Source organism: Mesoplodon mirus, assembly GCF_964341445.2.
Source record: "Mesoplodon mirus genome assembly, chromosome: 4".
Taxonomy (NCBI): Eukaryota; Metazoa; Chordata; class Mammalia; order Artiodactyla; family Ziphiidae; genus Mesoplodon; species Mesoplodon mirus.
Genome location: NC_138979.1, coordinates 43309191 through 43327324, shown reverse-complemented (window position 1 = coordinate 43327324; position 18134 = coordinate 43309191). Strand labels below are relative to the sequence as shown.

General features: G+C 47.7%; 1 protein-coding gene across 3 annotated transcripts in view; it reads left to right on the top strand.

Annotated features, from left to right (window-relative positions):
• The first annotated feature begins 424 nt into the window (after nt 1–424).
• GNB5 (G protein subunit beta 5) overlaps nt 425–18134 on the top strand; it is a 48226-nt gene continuing 30516 nt past the window's right edge. For 2 of the 3 annotated variants that reach the window (XR_014293690.1, XM_082617080.1), the window contains exons 1-3: nt 425–660; nt 13972–14108; nt 17619–17660. Coding sequence is in view for 1 of the 3 variants with exons in the window: in XM_082617080.1 (XP_082473206.1) it covers nt 549–660; nt 13972–14108; nt 17619–17660 (291 nt within the window). In the remaining 2 variants the exon portion in view is untranslated. Of the gene's footprint in view, nt 661–1060; nt 1153–13971; nt 14109–17618; nt 17661–18134 lie in introns of those variants that run through there. The other variant, XR_014293691.1, reaches the window with a different exon arrangement.

Genomic DNA, 18134 nt, shown 5'->3' with positions numbered 1-18134 from the left:
GGTACCAGTGGCGCGAGCCAGGCCTCCTTCCCCTCTCCTCTCTCGGCAGGCAGAAGCCACCAAGGAGGGGAGATGTGTGCGGGGGACTGGGGGAAAGGGGTGTTGCAAGGGCTGTGTCACTGGGACTTCCCCAAACTCCCAGGAGCCGGGCAGTCCTGGGTTGGAATCCCAGCTTGGCCCTCACTAAGTGCGCGCCCTTCAGCAAGTCACGTATCTCCTCCTAACCTCGGTTTTCCCACCCGTAAAATGGGCACGACACTCCCTGTGTCCCCGGGTGCTGTGCGCTGCAGCGCTACCTCGGACCTCGCCTAGGGCACTGCGCAAGGGCTCTGCACCCGCGGACACGTCCGGGGGAAGGGGGAGGGGGGAGGGGGATCGGCCGCAGCAGCCCGGCTCTCAGCAGCCGGCGTCAGCGCAGAGGGGCGGGGCGCGCTCGGGGAGACGGCTGGAGCTGCGCCGGTGGCGGCTCGGCGCAAGCTCGCCGGCCCGGCCTCCGCCGCCCGCTGACTCGCATCCCCGCTTCCCTCCCGCCGCGTCCGCGCTCGAAGATGGCAACCGACGGGCTGCACGAGAACGAGACGCTGGCGTCGCTCAAGAGCGAGGCCGAGAGCCTCAAGGGCAAACTGGAGGAGGAGCGGGCCAAGCTGCACGACGTGGAGCGTGAGTGCGGGCCGGGGCGGGGCCGGGGGCTGCGCGCAGGGAGGCGGGCCGGGGAAAGGAGACCGGCTCCGGCTCCCGGGGGGATAGGGGGAGAGGATGGAGGGGGGCGGCCCGGGCCCGGAGCCAGGCCCCTGCTACCGCCCTGGATGAGGGCCCCGGTGCCTAGGCGCCACATGAGACGCGGGTAGCGGCCCGAGCCCCCGGACGCGCGGGTGGGGGACCCGAGACGGACGCTCGCGGGCTCCCGGCACCTCGCAGAGCCCCTGCCGGCTAGTGGAAGCCGCCCGGGGGCGGCCCCTGGCTGCTGTCCTCCTGACGTTGGATCGTGGGACCAGTTACCGTCATCACCTGCCTGCCTGGAAGACGCAAGCTGATCTCATTCTTGCCCTTCCCCAGCGGAGCGGGGTGGGCGGGGCGGGGGGTGGTTGTCAGCGGAGGCAAGCGCAGCGAGCTCTTGTGGACGCGGCCTAGGGTAAACTCCTGGTTTTTTTGGTAAGCATTTTACTTTCTCCATCACTGTTGTCTTTTCTCAGTTTCGCTTTTGCAAGGACCCAGACTCTGATATAAAAGCTCACTTTTCCAGTCCGAGAGTGGAGAGCCAGATGGGGGAAGGGAAGCAGAGGAGCTTAACAAATCCAAACATTTAGTTCCTTTAAGGCTGTTTAAGAAGCTTTTGGACGGATGAGGTGTGGTTAGCATAAAACAGCAGTAGCAATCTTAAATAAACTTACATTATTGACCACGACCATAATTCAGAACCAGTCTGTGATTTTTATGAGTGAACAATTAAATAGCCAGATTACATGACTTAGTGGGATCAGCTTCCCTTTACTCTGTGGGATGCTGTGTCCTCAGCAGTGCCTGGGCTCAGGCCAGGCTTGGGGAAGTGGCTTCATCTTCCTTTTCAGCCCTGAGGGTGGCAGCTCCCCTTTGCTGAACAGGGCCTCCGCATGCATGGTGTTCTCAGGCACACCTATACATTGTGCTCTTGCCATTTTGGTACCACCCCTCTACATTCACTTTGGAAAAGAAAGATGGGGTTTATGCTAGGTCCTTTAGCACCTGATTCCTTTCTTTGAAAAAAAAATCACTTGATAGAAGCAGGTGACCTGAATTTCAAATGTGCTGTGCTTTTGTAGGAGGCAGGCTAAGCCCCTATATCATTTAGAAATGTATTCAGCTACAATTAGCTATAAACCCCAAATAAAGTAATTAAGCAAATTGGGAGTTATTTTTCTTAACAAGAACAAGGGTAGGCGATTGTCAGCTTTGGTTCAGCCGCCCAGTGTGCTATCAGGAACCCATGCTTCTTTTTTCTCCACTACCTCAGAGCACTGGCATTTGCCCCATGGTTATAACTGCCACAGTGCCCAGCATCACCTCCGTATCCAGGGCTGGAAGAAGGGGGAATGTGGGCACCAGCTTCTGTTTCTCCTTCTTTTCAGGAAGGCAAAAGTTTTTTCAAAAACCTCCTTTCTCCCCAACAGATTTCTGTTTGCACTTCATTGGCCAGAACTAGGTCACATGGCTACAACAAGGGAGGCTGAGAAAGAGAGAAGTGAGCTGAGTACGCTGCCATTCCCAAACAAAGTTGGGTTCTGTTATCAGAGAAGTAGGGAATGGATAATGGGTCTGCCCCATTTCCCTTGGCAAATTCCTACACGCTGCAGATGATAGTGACGATGCTGCAAGCATGGTGTTAGTGCCTCTGAGGTAGGTCGTCTGATTCCTCCATTTCACAGACGAGGAAACTGAGGCACAGAGAGGTGAAAAGACTTGCCGAAAGATCCCAGCTAGTAAGTAGTGGACCCAGGATTCCAGCCCAGCCAGTCAGAGCTCCAGCCCAACCTCACTTCAGCTTTTTTGCCAAACGTCTTAGTGCTCAGTGCAGAGGGCATTCTCCAGAAACGCTCTGGAGAGTCAAGGCTGCCCACTGGGATATGTTTCAGGATTTTCTGTGAATCTGGTAAATTGCCTAAGGCAGAGAGATGGTCAAGGTGCAGCTTTTCAACAGGGAACCTCTGTCCTGCCAAGGATGCAGTGCTCTCAGAGGTCGGGGCCAAATTTTGGACCCACAGTGGAAGGATGTATCCCCACCTGCATATGTTAGAATTTTTGAGTAGAAAAGACCAGAAGCCATGTGGTCAGGGTCGCCTTTATTCCCTCTTTATCTTCCGGACCACCTCTCTTCCACTCTCATGTAAAACCCTTGTTCCTTTGAGGCTCCAAGCACTCAACTGATCTCCCTCTCCATGTTGCTGTCTCCTGACCCCCCAGCCAGGCTCCCTCCTTTTCTGATGACTATGGCACATGGCTCAAGCCTTCCTTTTGACCCTAAGCCCTGTCCTATCCCTGGTGTCTTCAGGATCCACAAGGGTGACCCTCGTAAGACACTGGCCCCTCACTCCATCACAGCCCCCCGGGATCTTGTAAGCACTCAGCACTGCTCCTCCTCTTGTGACCGCAGTCTCTCCCACAGAGATCTCCATGATCCCTGGGCTCTTCCAGTCTCTCAGCCTCTTCCTGAGCATGTGCGTTTTTGCATTTTGGTGATGTTAAATCATAGGTTGCCCTGTAGCGCCTACCCTGGTCAGGGAAAGGTCTTTAGGCCATAGCCAAGGTGACCAAGTCATCCTGGTGCACCTGGGACTCTTGGTTTTAAAATGGAAAGCCTTGCCTACTGGGAAGCCCTTCAGTCCTGGGCAAACCAGGACAGTTGTTCAGCCTTCTATTAGCTCTGACTTGCCCAAATTCTTGCCATAAAAAACTCAACACAACAAAACTACAGAGCATAAACTTGGAGGAAAGAGAACTTAACTGAACTTCAGACTCTCAGTTCTTCAGCTCCCATCCCTTTGACCCTCAAACCAGCATCCATTTTGTTGGGCCCTCATTCCCAAGTCAGACACTGGGCCAACTTTAACTACAGGAAGTGGCCTTTATGGGCGGCCTAAGGGGAAGCCAGCCTACGTCAAACTCCACAGCCCCAGGCCTCGGGCCCCTGCCCTGCCTTTCCCCTCACTCCTCCAGCATTTCCTGCTTCTCTCCACATGTTTTCTGTCATCGCCTTCTGCTTACCTTCTCCCATGGGTAGGTGCTCGCTCATTTGATTCTCAGGCATTTTAGAACCGTGAGGTGGCAGCTTGTGTTAGTTTCCTACTTCTCTTGTACAAATCTCCATAAACATAGTGGCTTAAAACAACAAATTTATTCTCTTACAGTTCTGGAGATGAGAGATCTAAAATGGGTTGGAAGGGTTGCATTCCTTCTGAGGCTTTGTGGAAGAGTCCATTCCTTGCCGTTCCCAGCTTCTAGAGGTTGCTGCATGCCTTGGCTTGTGACCCCACTTCACTCCAACCTCGTTTCTGTCATCATATCACTTTCTTTGACTTTGATCCCCCTGCCTCCCTCTTAGAAGGACCCTTGTAATTACTTACATTGGGCCCACCTGTATAATTCAGAATACTCTTCCCATCTCTAGATCCCTAACTTCATCACATCTTCAAAGCACCTTTTGTCACGTAAGGTAACATATTCACAGCTTCTGCAAATTAGGATGTGGACATCTTTGGGGGGGGCTATCACACAGCTCTTGAAACTAGAGGGGTCACCTGCTTCAGCTTCAGTTTTCGCACAAAAAGTTTTCTTCCCCTCCCAACAGCCCTCTCCCCTTTCCTTGGGGATGAAGTAGCAGCAGAGATCCAGGGAAGGGTTAAGGGATTTCCCAGAGGTTATGCAGCTACTCTAAGGGCAAATGGGGAGTACAGCTCTCCTTCTCACCATGCTAGACGGTTTCTCAGAAAGCTGAGAGTCACATTAAAATGGAAAAAAAACAGAAACGAAAAACTAAATCTGTGTGCGTGTGTGTGAAGAGGTGTCAGTATTGAGTAAGAAAAAAAAAGTGCCCAGCTGTGTGTATGATATGGTCTCATTAGCTTAAACAAGAGCTGCTTGTATATGCATTAAATTTGTGGCAGGAGACACAGGAAGCTTGTTATCTCTAGAGAGGGGAGTGGGGGGACGTAGAGGTATGTTTTACTTTATACACATGTGTGCATTTATTGCTTTTATAATAAAAAATGAATACTGAAATGGGAGTCAAGATCCAGAGAAAAAGGAGAGAGTTCAGTTTTAAAGAGTTCTTAACTTGAAATTAAAGGGACACATGATCTGGAAGACAGGCTTAAAGCAGACAGCAGGAGGGAGGCCGTGTTCATTTTGGCCAACATACGTGGCAGCCTTGTGGGCCTGTGTGGGGATGACTTCATTCCGGTTCCCAGCTCCTTGGGGGCAGATTCTATTATTATCTAGGAGCAGAGCATCCCAAAAAAGATCTGTGTAATGTCTTTAGGTTAAAAATCCAGAGGAAATATGGGAAACCACAGGAGTCATCATCTGATGTTATTCCCTTTTCTTTGTGTTCTGAGTGTAACTCTGTCAACTTGTGGCTAGAGCCTTGGACTATTCTGACTTTACAGTGTAAAGAGAAATTTAGGAAATCCGTATTTCTGGATTAGTCTGAAGCAAATATGTTGATCCACTTTTTCCACGTTCTAAGGAAATATGCTGCGTGTACTGAGGCTTATAAAAGTGAGTTTCCCAGCAGAGTAATCTGCTTCTGGCTGCTCTTCCATGTGTGGCCTGTGGTATCAGAAGGAGCAGAAAGCAAACTTGCCTTTCATTTCCTCACCCCTTCCTCTTGCTAGAAAACTGTCATAATAAGCTAATGCCACTGTAGCAGATTCAGAAATACAGGAAAACAAGTCATCCATAACCCCACCACCCAGAGGTAGCCACTTTTAATATTTTGATGTTTTCATGTTTGTGTGTGTATTTATAAGCTTACTTGGGACTTTATAGCTTACATTTTCACGTCTGTGTATGTATTTATAAGCATACTTGGGATTGTAGTAGGTATAGTTTGAGTTTAGTTTGTTTTTTGTATGAGTCTAGTTTTAATTTAACCCAATGGATTGAATACCTCCTCATGTCATTTTACAGTTCTTTTTAATGTCAGTATTTAAAAATTATGATTTGGAACCATATAGTATTCCATCATAAAGGCTGTACCATAACTTAACCCTTCCAACTTTTAATTCAGGAATTCAGGCATTTTTGTTTGTGGCTAATTTATGGTTTGGGGGCAATTCAAAAATCTCTGACAGAGTGAAGTAAGTCAGAAAGAGAAAAACAAATACCGTATGCTAACACATATATATGGAATCTAAAAAAAAAAAAGTGGTCATTGAAGAACCTAGGGGAAGATGGGAATAAAGATGCAGATCTACTAGAGAATGGACTTGAGGACGCGGGGAGGGGGAAGGGTAAGCTGGGACAAAGTGAGAGAGTGGCATGGACATATATACACTACCAAATGTAAAATAGATAGCTAGTGGGAAGCAGCTGCATAGCACAGGGAGATCAGCTCGGTGCTTTGTGACCACCTAGAGGGGTGGGATAGGGAGGGTGGGAGGGAGGGAGACGCAAGAGGGAAAAGATATGGGGACATATGTATATGTATAACTGATTGACTTTGTTATACAGCAGAAACTAACACACCATTGTAAAACAATTATACTCTAATAAAGGTGTTAAAAAAAAAATCTCTAACGCAAGTGAGGTAATGTGATTATAAATGTTTTCCTTCCATCCAGGTGTGTGAGGGTTTTGTATACATCCCATCCCATTCTACCTTGGGGTAGAATCAGACAGAATGAGTTTTTAAAAATTAGCTTTGGATAAGTTTTCTTCCTTGATTCCTTTGATCTTCTACCAAATTGTGGCCATCACAAGACTGTATGTTGATGTAAAATTTAGTAAGTTATTCAAGATCATTTTTTTAAAAAATATTTATTTATTTATTTATTTATTTATGGCTGTGTAGGGTCTTCGTTTCTGTGTGAGGACTTTCTCTAGTTGCGGCAAGCAGGGGCCACTCTTCATCGTGGTGCGCGGGCCTCTCACTATCGTGGCCTCTCTTGTTGCAGAGCACAGGCTCCAGACGTGCAGGATCAGTAGTTGTGGCTCACGGGCCTAGTCGCTCCGCGGCATGTGGGATCTTCCCAGACCAGGGCTCGAACCCGTGTCCCCTGCATTGGCAGGCAGACTCCCAACCACTGCGCCACCAGGGAAGCCCCCAAGACCATTTTTAAAATAGTTCTGTTTTCGTATTTAAGACCTCTCATATGTCTTTGAACTTGTGTTCTGTATTTACAATCAATTTCACAGTGTTCATTTTCAGGGAAATTTTAGAGCGTGTTCATGCTGGAGTCATTTTTTCATTGCCTTATGGAGCAACAGGAATGACGCTGTTGCATAATTTCACTTTATGAAGTTACATGGCTTGAATTCTTGTGTATTGACCTCCACGTTCTACATTTTACTTTAGGTTCCTGTGTGCACTGATTATAAAATAAATAGCAAAACTCTTCCCTGAAAGTTGAGAGGAAGCCACTCTTGATGAAAAGTTCATCTTTGTCTGAAGCCAGTATTACAGATCATTTCCAAGGCCCCAGAGATAAACTCATCACACCCTCATTTTACAGAGGAGGGCACAGGCTCAGAGGACACATTTGTTTACCTCTAATTTATAAGTGTGCCCTCCCCTCAGGACTCATTTTCCTTTCTGAGAAGTGACAGGGCCGGCGCCCCATGTCGGCCTGCACGCTTGCTGTTTGGACCTTGGGAGCCCCTGGGCTCGAGGCGTGCAGAGCAGAAGCGCCTCTGAGCCCAGCACCTCCCTCGACTGTTCATCAGCCTGGCTTTGCTCTGTCTAGTTTCTAGATTGGGCTTCTAGTAAAATTTTATCTATGAGAGAAAGTGGAAGCAGGCAGGGGGAGGGAGCCTTGTGCAACTCAAATAGAAGTTTGAAAACAACTGCTCCACATGACTGCCCAACCCCAGGCCCTGGGCAGGGAGGGTTCAGCCCTGCACACAGGACACCCTGCACAGGGTGCCTGGGGATGATGCTGGGCACTGCTTGTCGAGTTGCTAAGGTCTCTTTTGGCTCTAACTTGGCACCCCTCTCCCTGCCAGGTGGTGGCTGAGCCAGGTGAGGGCGGGTTTCTTGACTCTTGGTCTAAAGGATCCATTGCTCTGGCTACATCAGGAAGTGGGAGGGATCCAAGGTTGGGGTGTCTTCTGGACCAGGAAGCCTTTGTCACTGCCTCACCTAGTCCTTGATTTTCTAAAGAATCACAGCCACCTGCCCAGAGTTTACCCCACGATGGGAGGTATTTATCTGTTCTTAGAGGCCCAAGTGTGTGTGTGCATAAGGTCCTTAGCCTCCCTGAGCCTGTTTCCTTTTCGGTAGAAATGGAGATAAAGCCCGTGACCTCAGGCAATGTGTAAAGCTCTCAGCCCGGCACCTGTCACGCGGGAGACACACAGTAAATGATGGATAATGGCATTGGGCATTGAAAGCCTTCAAAAATGTGCTTTCCGTTTAACTCAGCAATGCCACAAATTGGAATTTATCTAAGGAGGTAATGCAATGCAAGGGTATCACAGTGGCGCTGGAGCAAAGTAAGTGTCCACTGGTTGGGAATTTTTAGTTAATGGTATATCCATAAGTGGAATGTTCTGCCGTCATTAAAAATGACAGATAATTACATTTGACATTTCATGGCCCTTCCATTTCAGAAGCCCTCTTTCCTCCAGGTCATGTTGTTTCCAGTGTTTTGGTCCTCAGCCCCTAGTCCCCACCTGTACATTTTTGATTCCTGGCCAGCCAAATATTGTTAAGCACTTTAATTTGCTTTCCCTGTTAAACCACAGCACACCCCATGGATTAGGTCATGTCTTCCGTCTTACTGAATAACGAACAAAAGTAAATGGTAAGAAACTAATTTCCTGCCTCCCCCTTCCCTACCCCAACTCCTATGCATCCTTCAAAACCAGGTTCCTGGGCTTCCTTGGCGGCACAGTGGTTGGGAGTCCGCCTGTCGATGAGGGGGACACGGGTTCGTGCCCCGGTCTGGGAGTATCCCACCTGCCGCGGAGCGGCTGGGCCCGTGAGCCATGGCCGCTGAGCCTTCGCGCCTGGAGCCTGTGCTCCGCAACGGGAGAGGCCACAGCGGTGAGAGGCCCGCGTACCGCAAAAAAAAAAAAAAAAAAAAAAAAAACAGGTTCCTGTGACGTCTCCTCCGATGGTTGCACCTGCAGCAGAGTCAGCCATGTTGCTCTCGGCTCCCCAACACCTCTGTTAGCTACCTTCTCACTACACGGCAGTGGTTACCTGTGTGCTGGCCTGTCCGTGCTCTGCAGACTGTGAGCCCAGTAAGAGCAGGAACTGTCTTCTTCTTTTCTGTACCCAAGCATTTGGCACATAGGAGGGAAACATCATTCAAGCAGTAGACAATTACTAGCCTATACTTCTAGCTCTATCCCTCTTCTTGAGTTCCAGCCATGGCTTTCAGTTTCCAGCAACTACCCTACCTGCACATCATTCATAAGAAAGAGCGCTGACCATCTTAATTCCCAACCAGCTCCTTTCTTTCTTTTTTTTTTCAATTTTATTGGAGTATAGTTGATGTACAATGTTGTGTTAGTTTCAGGTGTACAGCAAAGTGATTCAGTTATACATATATTCATTCTTTTTCAGATTCTTTTCTCATATAGGTTATCACAGAATACTGAGTAGAGTTCCCTGTGCTATACAGTAGGTCCTTGGTGGTTATCTATCTTATATATAGTAGTGTGTGTATGTTATCCCAAGCTCCTGATTTATCCCTCCCCACCACGTTTCCCCTTTGGTAACCATAAGTTTGTTTTCAATATCTGTTAAGTCTGTTTCTGTTTTGTAAATAGGTTCATTTGTATCATTTTTTAAAATTAGATTCCACATATGAGTGATAGCATATGATATTTGCCTTTGTCTGACTTACTTCACTTAGTATGATAATCTCTAGGTCCATCCATTTTGCTGCAAATGGCATTATTTCATTCTTTTTTATGGCTGAGTAGTATTCTATTGTATATATGTACCACATCTTCTTTATCCATTCCTCTGTCAGTGGACATTTAGGTTGTTTCCATGTCTTGGCTATTGTAAATAGTGCTGCAGTGAACATTGGGGTGCACGTATCTTTTTGAATTATGGCTTTCTCCCCAACCAGCTCCTTTCTGAATTGTCTGTTGGGGTTTGAGGCATCGCTGTGTTCTCAACCACAGACTCTGGAATCCTCCCTTTATCTGCCCTATTTCCCCGCCCCGCCCTCCCATCCAAGAAGCTGCCTTTCTGAACCTTCTCAGAGCTGCCCCACCTCCACCTTTAGTGGGTATAACTCACCTGGAGAGCATGTGGAAATGCAGCATCCTGGCTCCATCCCATGGATTCGGACTCCTTGGATCAGGAAACAAGTGAGGCTCCCACTGCCAGTGCTAGCAAGTTTGCGCTGATAAATTTAGGAGTTGGTTGGCAGCTGAAGCAGAGATGATGGACTAGGGCTAGAGAGAGGTACAGAAGAAGAAGAGAAAGGGGCTGAAAAGTTAGGTTAGCCCACCAAAACCTGCTGCCTAGGATTGCTGCAGTTGACTGAAATTTAGTAATCACTGAGCATTCCCTTTATCCTTTCAATAAATATTTACTGGGTACCCACTGTGTGCCAAGCTGGAGAGTAATAGCTAACATTCATTGAGTGCTCCCTTTGTGCCAGGCTGGGATAGTTGTCCCAGCAACCCCATGAGGGAAGCGAGGGGGCAGGAAGGTGAGCGGAGGCTCACGGTTGCACAGCTGGTGTGCGACTGCGCAGGACTGTGACCCGGAGCCCTGGTGACCGCTCTGTTGCAGTGAATGCTCCAAGGAGATCCAACAAGACAGCACCCCATCCTCCTGCCACTTACCTTCTAGTAGAATTTCTTAACAGGCTATCATTCTATTCTAGTAAGTTATTATTATAGAAACCAGCTAGCTGTGTTCATCATTTCTTTTTTTAAAAAAGAAAAAGTTAAATCCTGAAGGCCTGTTTCATCAGAAGGCAAAGGAGAGAAACCACATCTGTCCTGAACCAAGCTCCCACAAATGAGTTACAGAGCATATTCTACTCGTTTCCAGTTTTCTGGGTTTTGTTTTTACTTTCTGGTATCTAAAGTTTTTAAAAACTCTTTAATTTGGCAGATAGAAACAGGATAGAGTAGGTTGGGAGTGAATCTATATATGGGAAGAGAAAATGCAGTAAGAAAAAATAATTAATAGTTGGGATGTGTTCAAATTCATGCTTTGCAAGGAGGCCCTATTTTGGTTGGTGAGTCATCTTTTTTTTTTTTTGGTAAGAGTGACATTAAATGGCTATGATTGTCCTAATGCTGAACTGGGGGAAGTAGCACTAATTTGATATGAAGTTTCAAAGTAAAATACTAACTAGAATATGCTCACAGCTCTGAGCTGGTATAGGCTTGTGTAAAAGGCCTATAAGAAATTAGAAAAATTCAGTCTGTTTTTAAATTGCATTCAATGTGTTTTTGTGAAGAATGTTTCCATAAAAGACTAACATGCTGTTGGTGGCAATAAAGAATGCAGTGTCTTCGCAGAAGCGATGGCATAATAATTGCACACTCGTGTAGCACTGTATAGTTTAGCAAGTACTTTTTTTAAAAATTTTAATTTAATTTAATTCTTTTTACATCTTTATTGGAGTATAATTGCTTTACAATGGTGTGTTAGTTTCTGCTTTATAACAAAGTGAATCAGTTATACATATACATATGTTCCCATATCTCTTCCCTCTTGCGTCTCCCTCCTTCCCACCCTCCCTATCCCACCCCTCTAGGTGGTCACAAAGCACCGAGCTGATCTCCCTGTGCCACGCGGCTGCTTCCCACTAGCTATCTATTTTACGTTTGGTAGTGTATATATGTCCATGCCACTCTCTCACTTTGTCCCAGCTTACTCTTCCTCCTCCCCTTATCCTCAAGTCCATTCTCTAGTATGTCTGTGTCTTAGCAAGTACTTTTTACAGCGTGGGTTTTCACAGAGACTTTTAACCTGTTCACTCATTTTTATTTCATCACAAAGAAATGGGGCAACTAAAAGAAACCAGGACTTCTTGGAGAAATAAATGCCTGCTTCCAGGGCTAGGGCAGGGAGGGAACATGAGCCCGCAAGAAGATGTGCTCCGAGGATGATGGGGACCTGTTGGAAGGTCTCAGGAGCCTGCCTGATAGGACTCCCACTGAGCAAACCAGGGACGAGTTGGGCATCAAAATAAATAGTAGTAAAGGATCATAACTTCTTGAATAAAGTGAGAATCCATGAGTCCCTTCTAATGTAAATGAATGAATAAATACATTGGGGAAGAAGGAGCACTCCTCTTTATATTAGAAAGTCAACGAAAAAATGCAGAAGGAATGGTGGAATTAGAAAAGTCACCACTTACCAACCATAATAATAATTGTTTCAGGCAAGAATCATTAATGGATGTTAAAAGTAGGGTATTCAAGTTTGAGGAGTATGGTGATGTTTATGTACTCTCAGAGTACATCCCCACAAAGTACTTTTTCATGACAAAAGGCAAAATGGTAACTGTACAGTGGAGAACCCTGGCAGACACCACCTTGACCAAATGATCCGGGTAAACGTTGCTGGTGATGGGACTAGCAGGCAGCAGGTGCCTCCTGATGGGACAGGTGTTCGGGGCAGGACCTCAGCGCTAGTCTGTGGTGTCCCTGCCAAACGTGCATTACCCAAAGCTAATCTTGAGGAAGCATCAGACAAGCCCAGGTTGGGGAACAAACTAACTAGAGGTGAAAGAAAGCGACCAGTGACTGCAACACGTGATCTTAGGTTTTCTTTTGCTATAAAGATATTGTTGGGACAATGGAGAGCATCTCAATAAGGTCTACAGATTAGACATTGTATTGTTTCAGTGTCCGTTCTCTGACTTTGATAGTCATACTGTGGTTATGCAAGAGAATTCCTTGTTTTCAGGAACTACACACTGAAGTGTTTAAAGAGAAGGAAGGGAAGAGGGGAGGGAAGAAGGAAGGAAGGACTTCCTGAGAAGGGGCGCTGTTGTCACAAGGGTTAAAGCACAGAGTCAGCCCCTCAGCCCAGGCTTCAAGGGAGGGAGCTGGGCACTTCCCCAGCGAGCACCAGCAGCTCCCTGGGAAGGCCAGAGCCGGTGCCTTGCCTCCCTCCACCCCTGATGTCCTGTCTGTACCAAGACACCACACCTTTCCTGGGGCTGTCCCCTGGCCTAGAATGCCCCCTTCCCTCCTCCCCACCTGCCCAGAAAAAGGCCCAGCTGAGAGATTTAGAGGAAGGAGAAGCAGAGGTGGGGTTAGGAGCCCGGCTCAGCCTCTAACCGGAAAGGGAGTGGCGCCGCACAAGGGGGCAGAAGCCACATGACCCCCACCTCAGTTTCCTCACCTGCACAATGACGGCATGGACCGGATGGTTTCTGGGGCCCTTTCTGCTACTTCGCGTGAACTTGTCTCCCTCTGACAGCCTCTCCAAAAGCCCCCCAAAAGCTCTCCCTTGGCCTCAGGAAAGAGGCTGTGGTCCCAGCCCCTGAGAGATTGATTTTTGGAGCGCCTGCCTGAGGTATGTACCTTCTGCAGATCATGTGTTCAGACCTGTGGAATGTTGCGTTGATCTCTGCCCGCCCTGTGAGTTTTCAGTAAATCCACAGTGTACTGTTTGGAGGGTCAGTCAATTCGCTCTTTCCTGCAGCACGTGGATTGGGCAATTACCATGTCCCAGACCCATGCCCAGCATTGGGGGGACCAGTGAGGAAACACAGGGCCTGCTGTTGAGCAGATGGTGCACGTCCTGGCACCTGATAGGACGGTTTCTGTAAAGTCACTTGTCCTTGTGACTGGAAAGCAGTAGGTAAAAGAACCAGAAGCCCCCACTTTGCTCCTGGTCAGTTGTATGAACTCGTATTAGCCGGATAACCTCTGTAAGCCTCAGTCTCTTCACCCATTCAAAAGGAATAGCGATCTCATTCCACTTCCTACCTGCCCGCCTTGCAGAGCTGTGGCCCTTCAGTGGGAGAGTTCTATGTAGAGCTTTGCAAATGTGAGGCAGTCCTGTCCTTAATCCCTCAACGTGCATATATGGAAGTGCTTTGAAAAACAGGGTCATTTTTTATTGAAGTATAGTTGATGCACAATATTATATAAGTTATAAATGTAGGGTCTTAAACACAGAGATAATGACAGCGTGTCTCTACCTTCTCCTGAGCTTGAAAGAGCATCGCGAGGGCAATAGGGTAAAGCGCAGGAGAATGAAGCACCGATGGCTTCCCTGTGCCAGCTTGTGGCTCAGACCTGGTCCTTGGTCACGGGATTGAGTGTGTCTTGTCCTTGCAGTGCACCAGGTGGCCGAGCGCGTGGAGGCCCTGGGGCAGTTTGTCATGAAGACCAGAAGGACCCTCAAAGGCCACGGGAACAAGGTTCTGTGCATGGACTGGTGCAAGGATAAGAGGAGGATCGTGAGCTCCTCGCAGGTATGTCACACCTGTCGGGTGATGATGGGCACATTTCTGATTGTAAGCTGAAGGGAAAGAGCCGTCCTTTTCAAAAGACCCTCTCTGAATGTTATGTCTCTGCCTGTTCGCCAAAGGACACGAGTTACCCTGTTAAGAATTCTTCTGGCATACTTGAAAACTTCACTAATTTGGGTGGATTTGGAATTAGTAATAACTGAAATATTATAAAGTCTATTTGACAAACCATTCAAAAATTTTCTTCCTGAGTCTATTTCAAGGTCTTATTTGTAAGTGAAACCATTTTTAAATTAGGGGTTTTTTTTCCTCCAAGTTGAGGGCGTAAGTGGTTGAAGTGCCATTGTGGCTTCTTTCAGTTTAAGAGTTTAGCAGTTTTTATGCCTTAAAGAACAAATTTAAACTATGTATTTTGTGAAGTATAAATTTTTTCATTCATTTTATATAGTTGACATGGTTTATTTTACATCTTATGTATTAGTTATTAAACTGCTGCATAACAAATTACCCTCAAGTTTAACAACTTACACAGTGAATATTTCGTATCTTACATGGTTTCTGAGAGTGAGGAATCAGGAGCAGCTCAGCAGGATAGTTCTGGCTCAGGGTGTCTCACAAGGTTGCAGTCAAGATGTTGGTCAGGGATGCAGTCATTTGACAGCTTGGCTAAGGCAGAAGCTCACTTCCAAAATGGCTCACTCACATGGCTCTTGGCTGGAGGCCTTAGCTTCTCGCCATGTAGACCTTTCCATCGGGCTGTTTGCGGCACGGTAGCTGGCCTCCACCAGAGCAGGAGAGGGAGACAAAGGCAGAAGCCGTGCTGTCTTTGATGACCTGGCCTCAGAAGTGACATTCCTTCCCTTCTTCTGCATTCCACTGGTCACACAGACCAACACTGATACAATGAGGGAGGGGCCTGGACAAGGACATGTCTTTCAGGAGGCTAGCTACCACTGCTTAGTGCTTTTTATGTGTATTTTGATGTTACATTCGTTGAACATAAAACCATAAACTGAAGTCATATATTTTTATGGCCAGTTTACCGCCCCCCCACCCCTGCCTCTGCCTTTAGTCCAGCTTTTTCAAAGGAAAATTTGGTTTTTATTTATAACCCTTTTAAGTATCAAAACTGTACATATTCTAAATAATCCATGAGTTCTAATATCTCTGTCGGTACTATGTTTGATAGGACAGGTGTTATTAATCTCCTGTATTACCTACAAATCTAGTATATCACGTTGCACTTGCTTTTTTTATGTTCATAAAAAATTTAATATATCAGTTATGTATTTAACTGGAAAAAAGAAAGAAAAGGTTTTCACCCCTACCACGCTGTTACAATCATTATTATCTTAGAGCATCTCTTTCTAGACTTTTTTCCAAAGGCTCCTTTTTTCAAAGTGGTTGTTGAGGTGTACATGTTGCCGCCTAGCCTCTTAGACTTTTTTTTAATCCTTAAAAGGATGCCATATGTTGGACTTTCTGTCACTCGTGTACCACTCTTACTAGAGAGGGTGGGGAGAGGGGGAGGGATGCTTCAGCACTGCTGACTGACTCTATCCATCCACCTCTACTGCAAAGGGAGTTGGAGAGGTGGGTGGGGGAAAGGAGGAAGGTGGGAAACAGCAGAAGGGCTCTGGAACAGACTTTGAGTGACTCAGAGCAGCCTTTCTCCCTTAAAAGGCAGGAAATTAATCTGCCTGACTGAGTGGGTTGGGGTTTGGGGTGGAGGCACAGTCTCTCCAGGTACATAGGCCCCTGGTGTAAATGTCTGTGCTCACGGGGGGACCACATTTAGTTATGAGACTGCTTTTAGCTTCTTGGTTGCCTTTCTCTCTCCAGAGCGCACAGTAGGTGGGCGGTGGAGCCAGGCAGGCGGGCTGTGCGGTGGAGGAAGCCTCTGAAGGGAACGCTGACTTGGGTGATACACTGAGTCTCTACCCCCCGCCCCGCCGCAGCCCTCTGCTCTGTTATCTAATTCACCCACACAGCATGTATGGGCGTTTAGTCAGAAAAATTAGAAGCACAAATGTGCTTAGGAGTCCTAAAAGGCCCCAAACCACCAACTTTGCCTTTGATCACAGCCTCTCAGCCCCACGCACCGTGAATATGGAAATCTTCCATCAGATCAAGTGAAGCAAGCAGCTGTGTCACTTTCGTTACTCAGACCTTGCTGATGCCCCTAAGTGGCATTCACCTCACTCACCAGATCTGGCTCCAAATGGCTTGAGTGATTAAAAAAAATCAAGCCTGCGGTAGAGGCTGCAGATTCTCCGTCCCTGAGGATGTGGGGGGGGGCCCACGTGCTGAAGGAGGTCGGCTCAGCCGTCCTCCTCCACTGCCAGCGGGAGCCTGGGGGCCCAGACAACCCTTACACCACGTTCTGGGTAGATGACTGCGCTGCAGCCACCGGGGCTTATGTGGGTTTATCTCTGATGGGTTTGCGTTACAAACAGATGGCATCATATCCCTCCCCACACCCCCTACTGGGGCTGCAGAGCGATTGCAGTGAAAGTGGCCGTGTTGTCTGTGGCATCGCCCAGAGCTCACCCTCCACAGGGAGTGCTCTTTGTTTCCGGAACAGCTGCCACGGGGGTCCCCACCATCAGAGGTGTGAGTCCCATGTTGTTTTGCAGGGTGGGTGGGGGTGAGGCTGTGATGTCCCTGAGCACCTGGGGGAGTCAGACTGATGTCAGGCCCACCCAGTCCCCCTCCGCAGCTTCCACACAGGGAGGGGGGCGAAGGGTGGGGTGGGGCTCTTACACGGGCCTGCAGGGAACGTGGACTCAAAGGCGAATGGTAGGGAGGACAGGCTGGGGAGGTGGGGTTGGGGGAGGGTGAGGAGAAGGACCATTAGTTACTGTCAGGCATCTGAAGGTAATTTCAGCTTTACCTTATCCATGTATAACTTACTGACATTTGGGGTACGATGGTGATGACAGTTTACCAGCAATTCGTGCTTGGTTTATAATTGGCATAAAAGAAGTGCCTGAGTGTTGCTTTTTGTCATTGTGTCTACACAAGGGATGCAAGGTTGAGAACTGAGACTTGCATCAGGCTGGAAAGTGCTGTCGCCACCTACTCCCATTTCTTCAAGGATGGGTTGGAGGGTCTTGATTGTCCAGATACTTGCTCTGGCTTTCCACTTGGCACTGCCCAGCTGGACTTGGCTTTCCATGAGGTTCTCAGCAGTTAATGTGTTAGGGCTTGTTGACAGTTTTTGAACTGTTTACTCTTTTTTGTTTTTCTTCAAGTGTAGTTGATAATACAATATTATATAAGTTACAGGTGTACAGTATAGTGACTCACAAGTTTTAAAGGTTATGTACTCCATTTATAGTTATTATTAAATATTGGCTATATTCCCTGTGTTGTACAGTATATCTTTGTAGCTTATGTTATACATAACAATTTGTACCTCTTCATCCCCTACCCCTATATTGCCCCTCCCCGCCTTCCATCTCCCCAGTGGTGACCTCTAGCTTGTTCAACTGTTTACTTATTTCCCTCCAGGATGGGAAGGTGATCGTGTGGGATTCCTTCACTACTAACAAGGTAAGGCATTGTCCCTGGTGGATTGAGGCACTTCAGAACCCCAGCCCTGTCCTCGTCCTCTCCAAGCACCCCACTACTGGTCGCCCTGCCCTTCAGGAGCCTATTTGGGGGTGCAAACCCCATGAAAGCCCACCCGTGTTCAGATGGTTCAGCAGCCACTGTAGCGTTCATTCCTCTCCTGAGCCGAACCCCTCGCCCAGAGAAGAGCATGCAGGGCTAACACAGAGGGTGCCGATACGGAAGCAGGAAAGGGCATGGCCCCGAAACTTGTCACATTCACACATGCTACTACTGCATTTAGGATTTTTCTTCTGGCTGATGATAAGAGGTACCCAACCCCCAGTTTCCTCTCCCCTCTCTGTCTTCGACTAGACTCCATAGCACGTGGACTTGAGCAAACAGTGGGTGGGGAGCTGAGACTTCAGTGGGATTAAACCGCTCTTCACAGGGATGCCATGGAGTCACAGCCCCTTG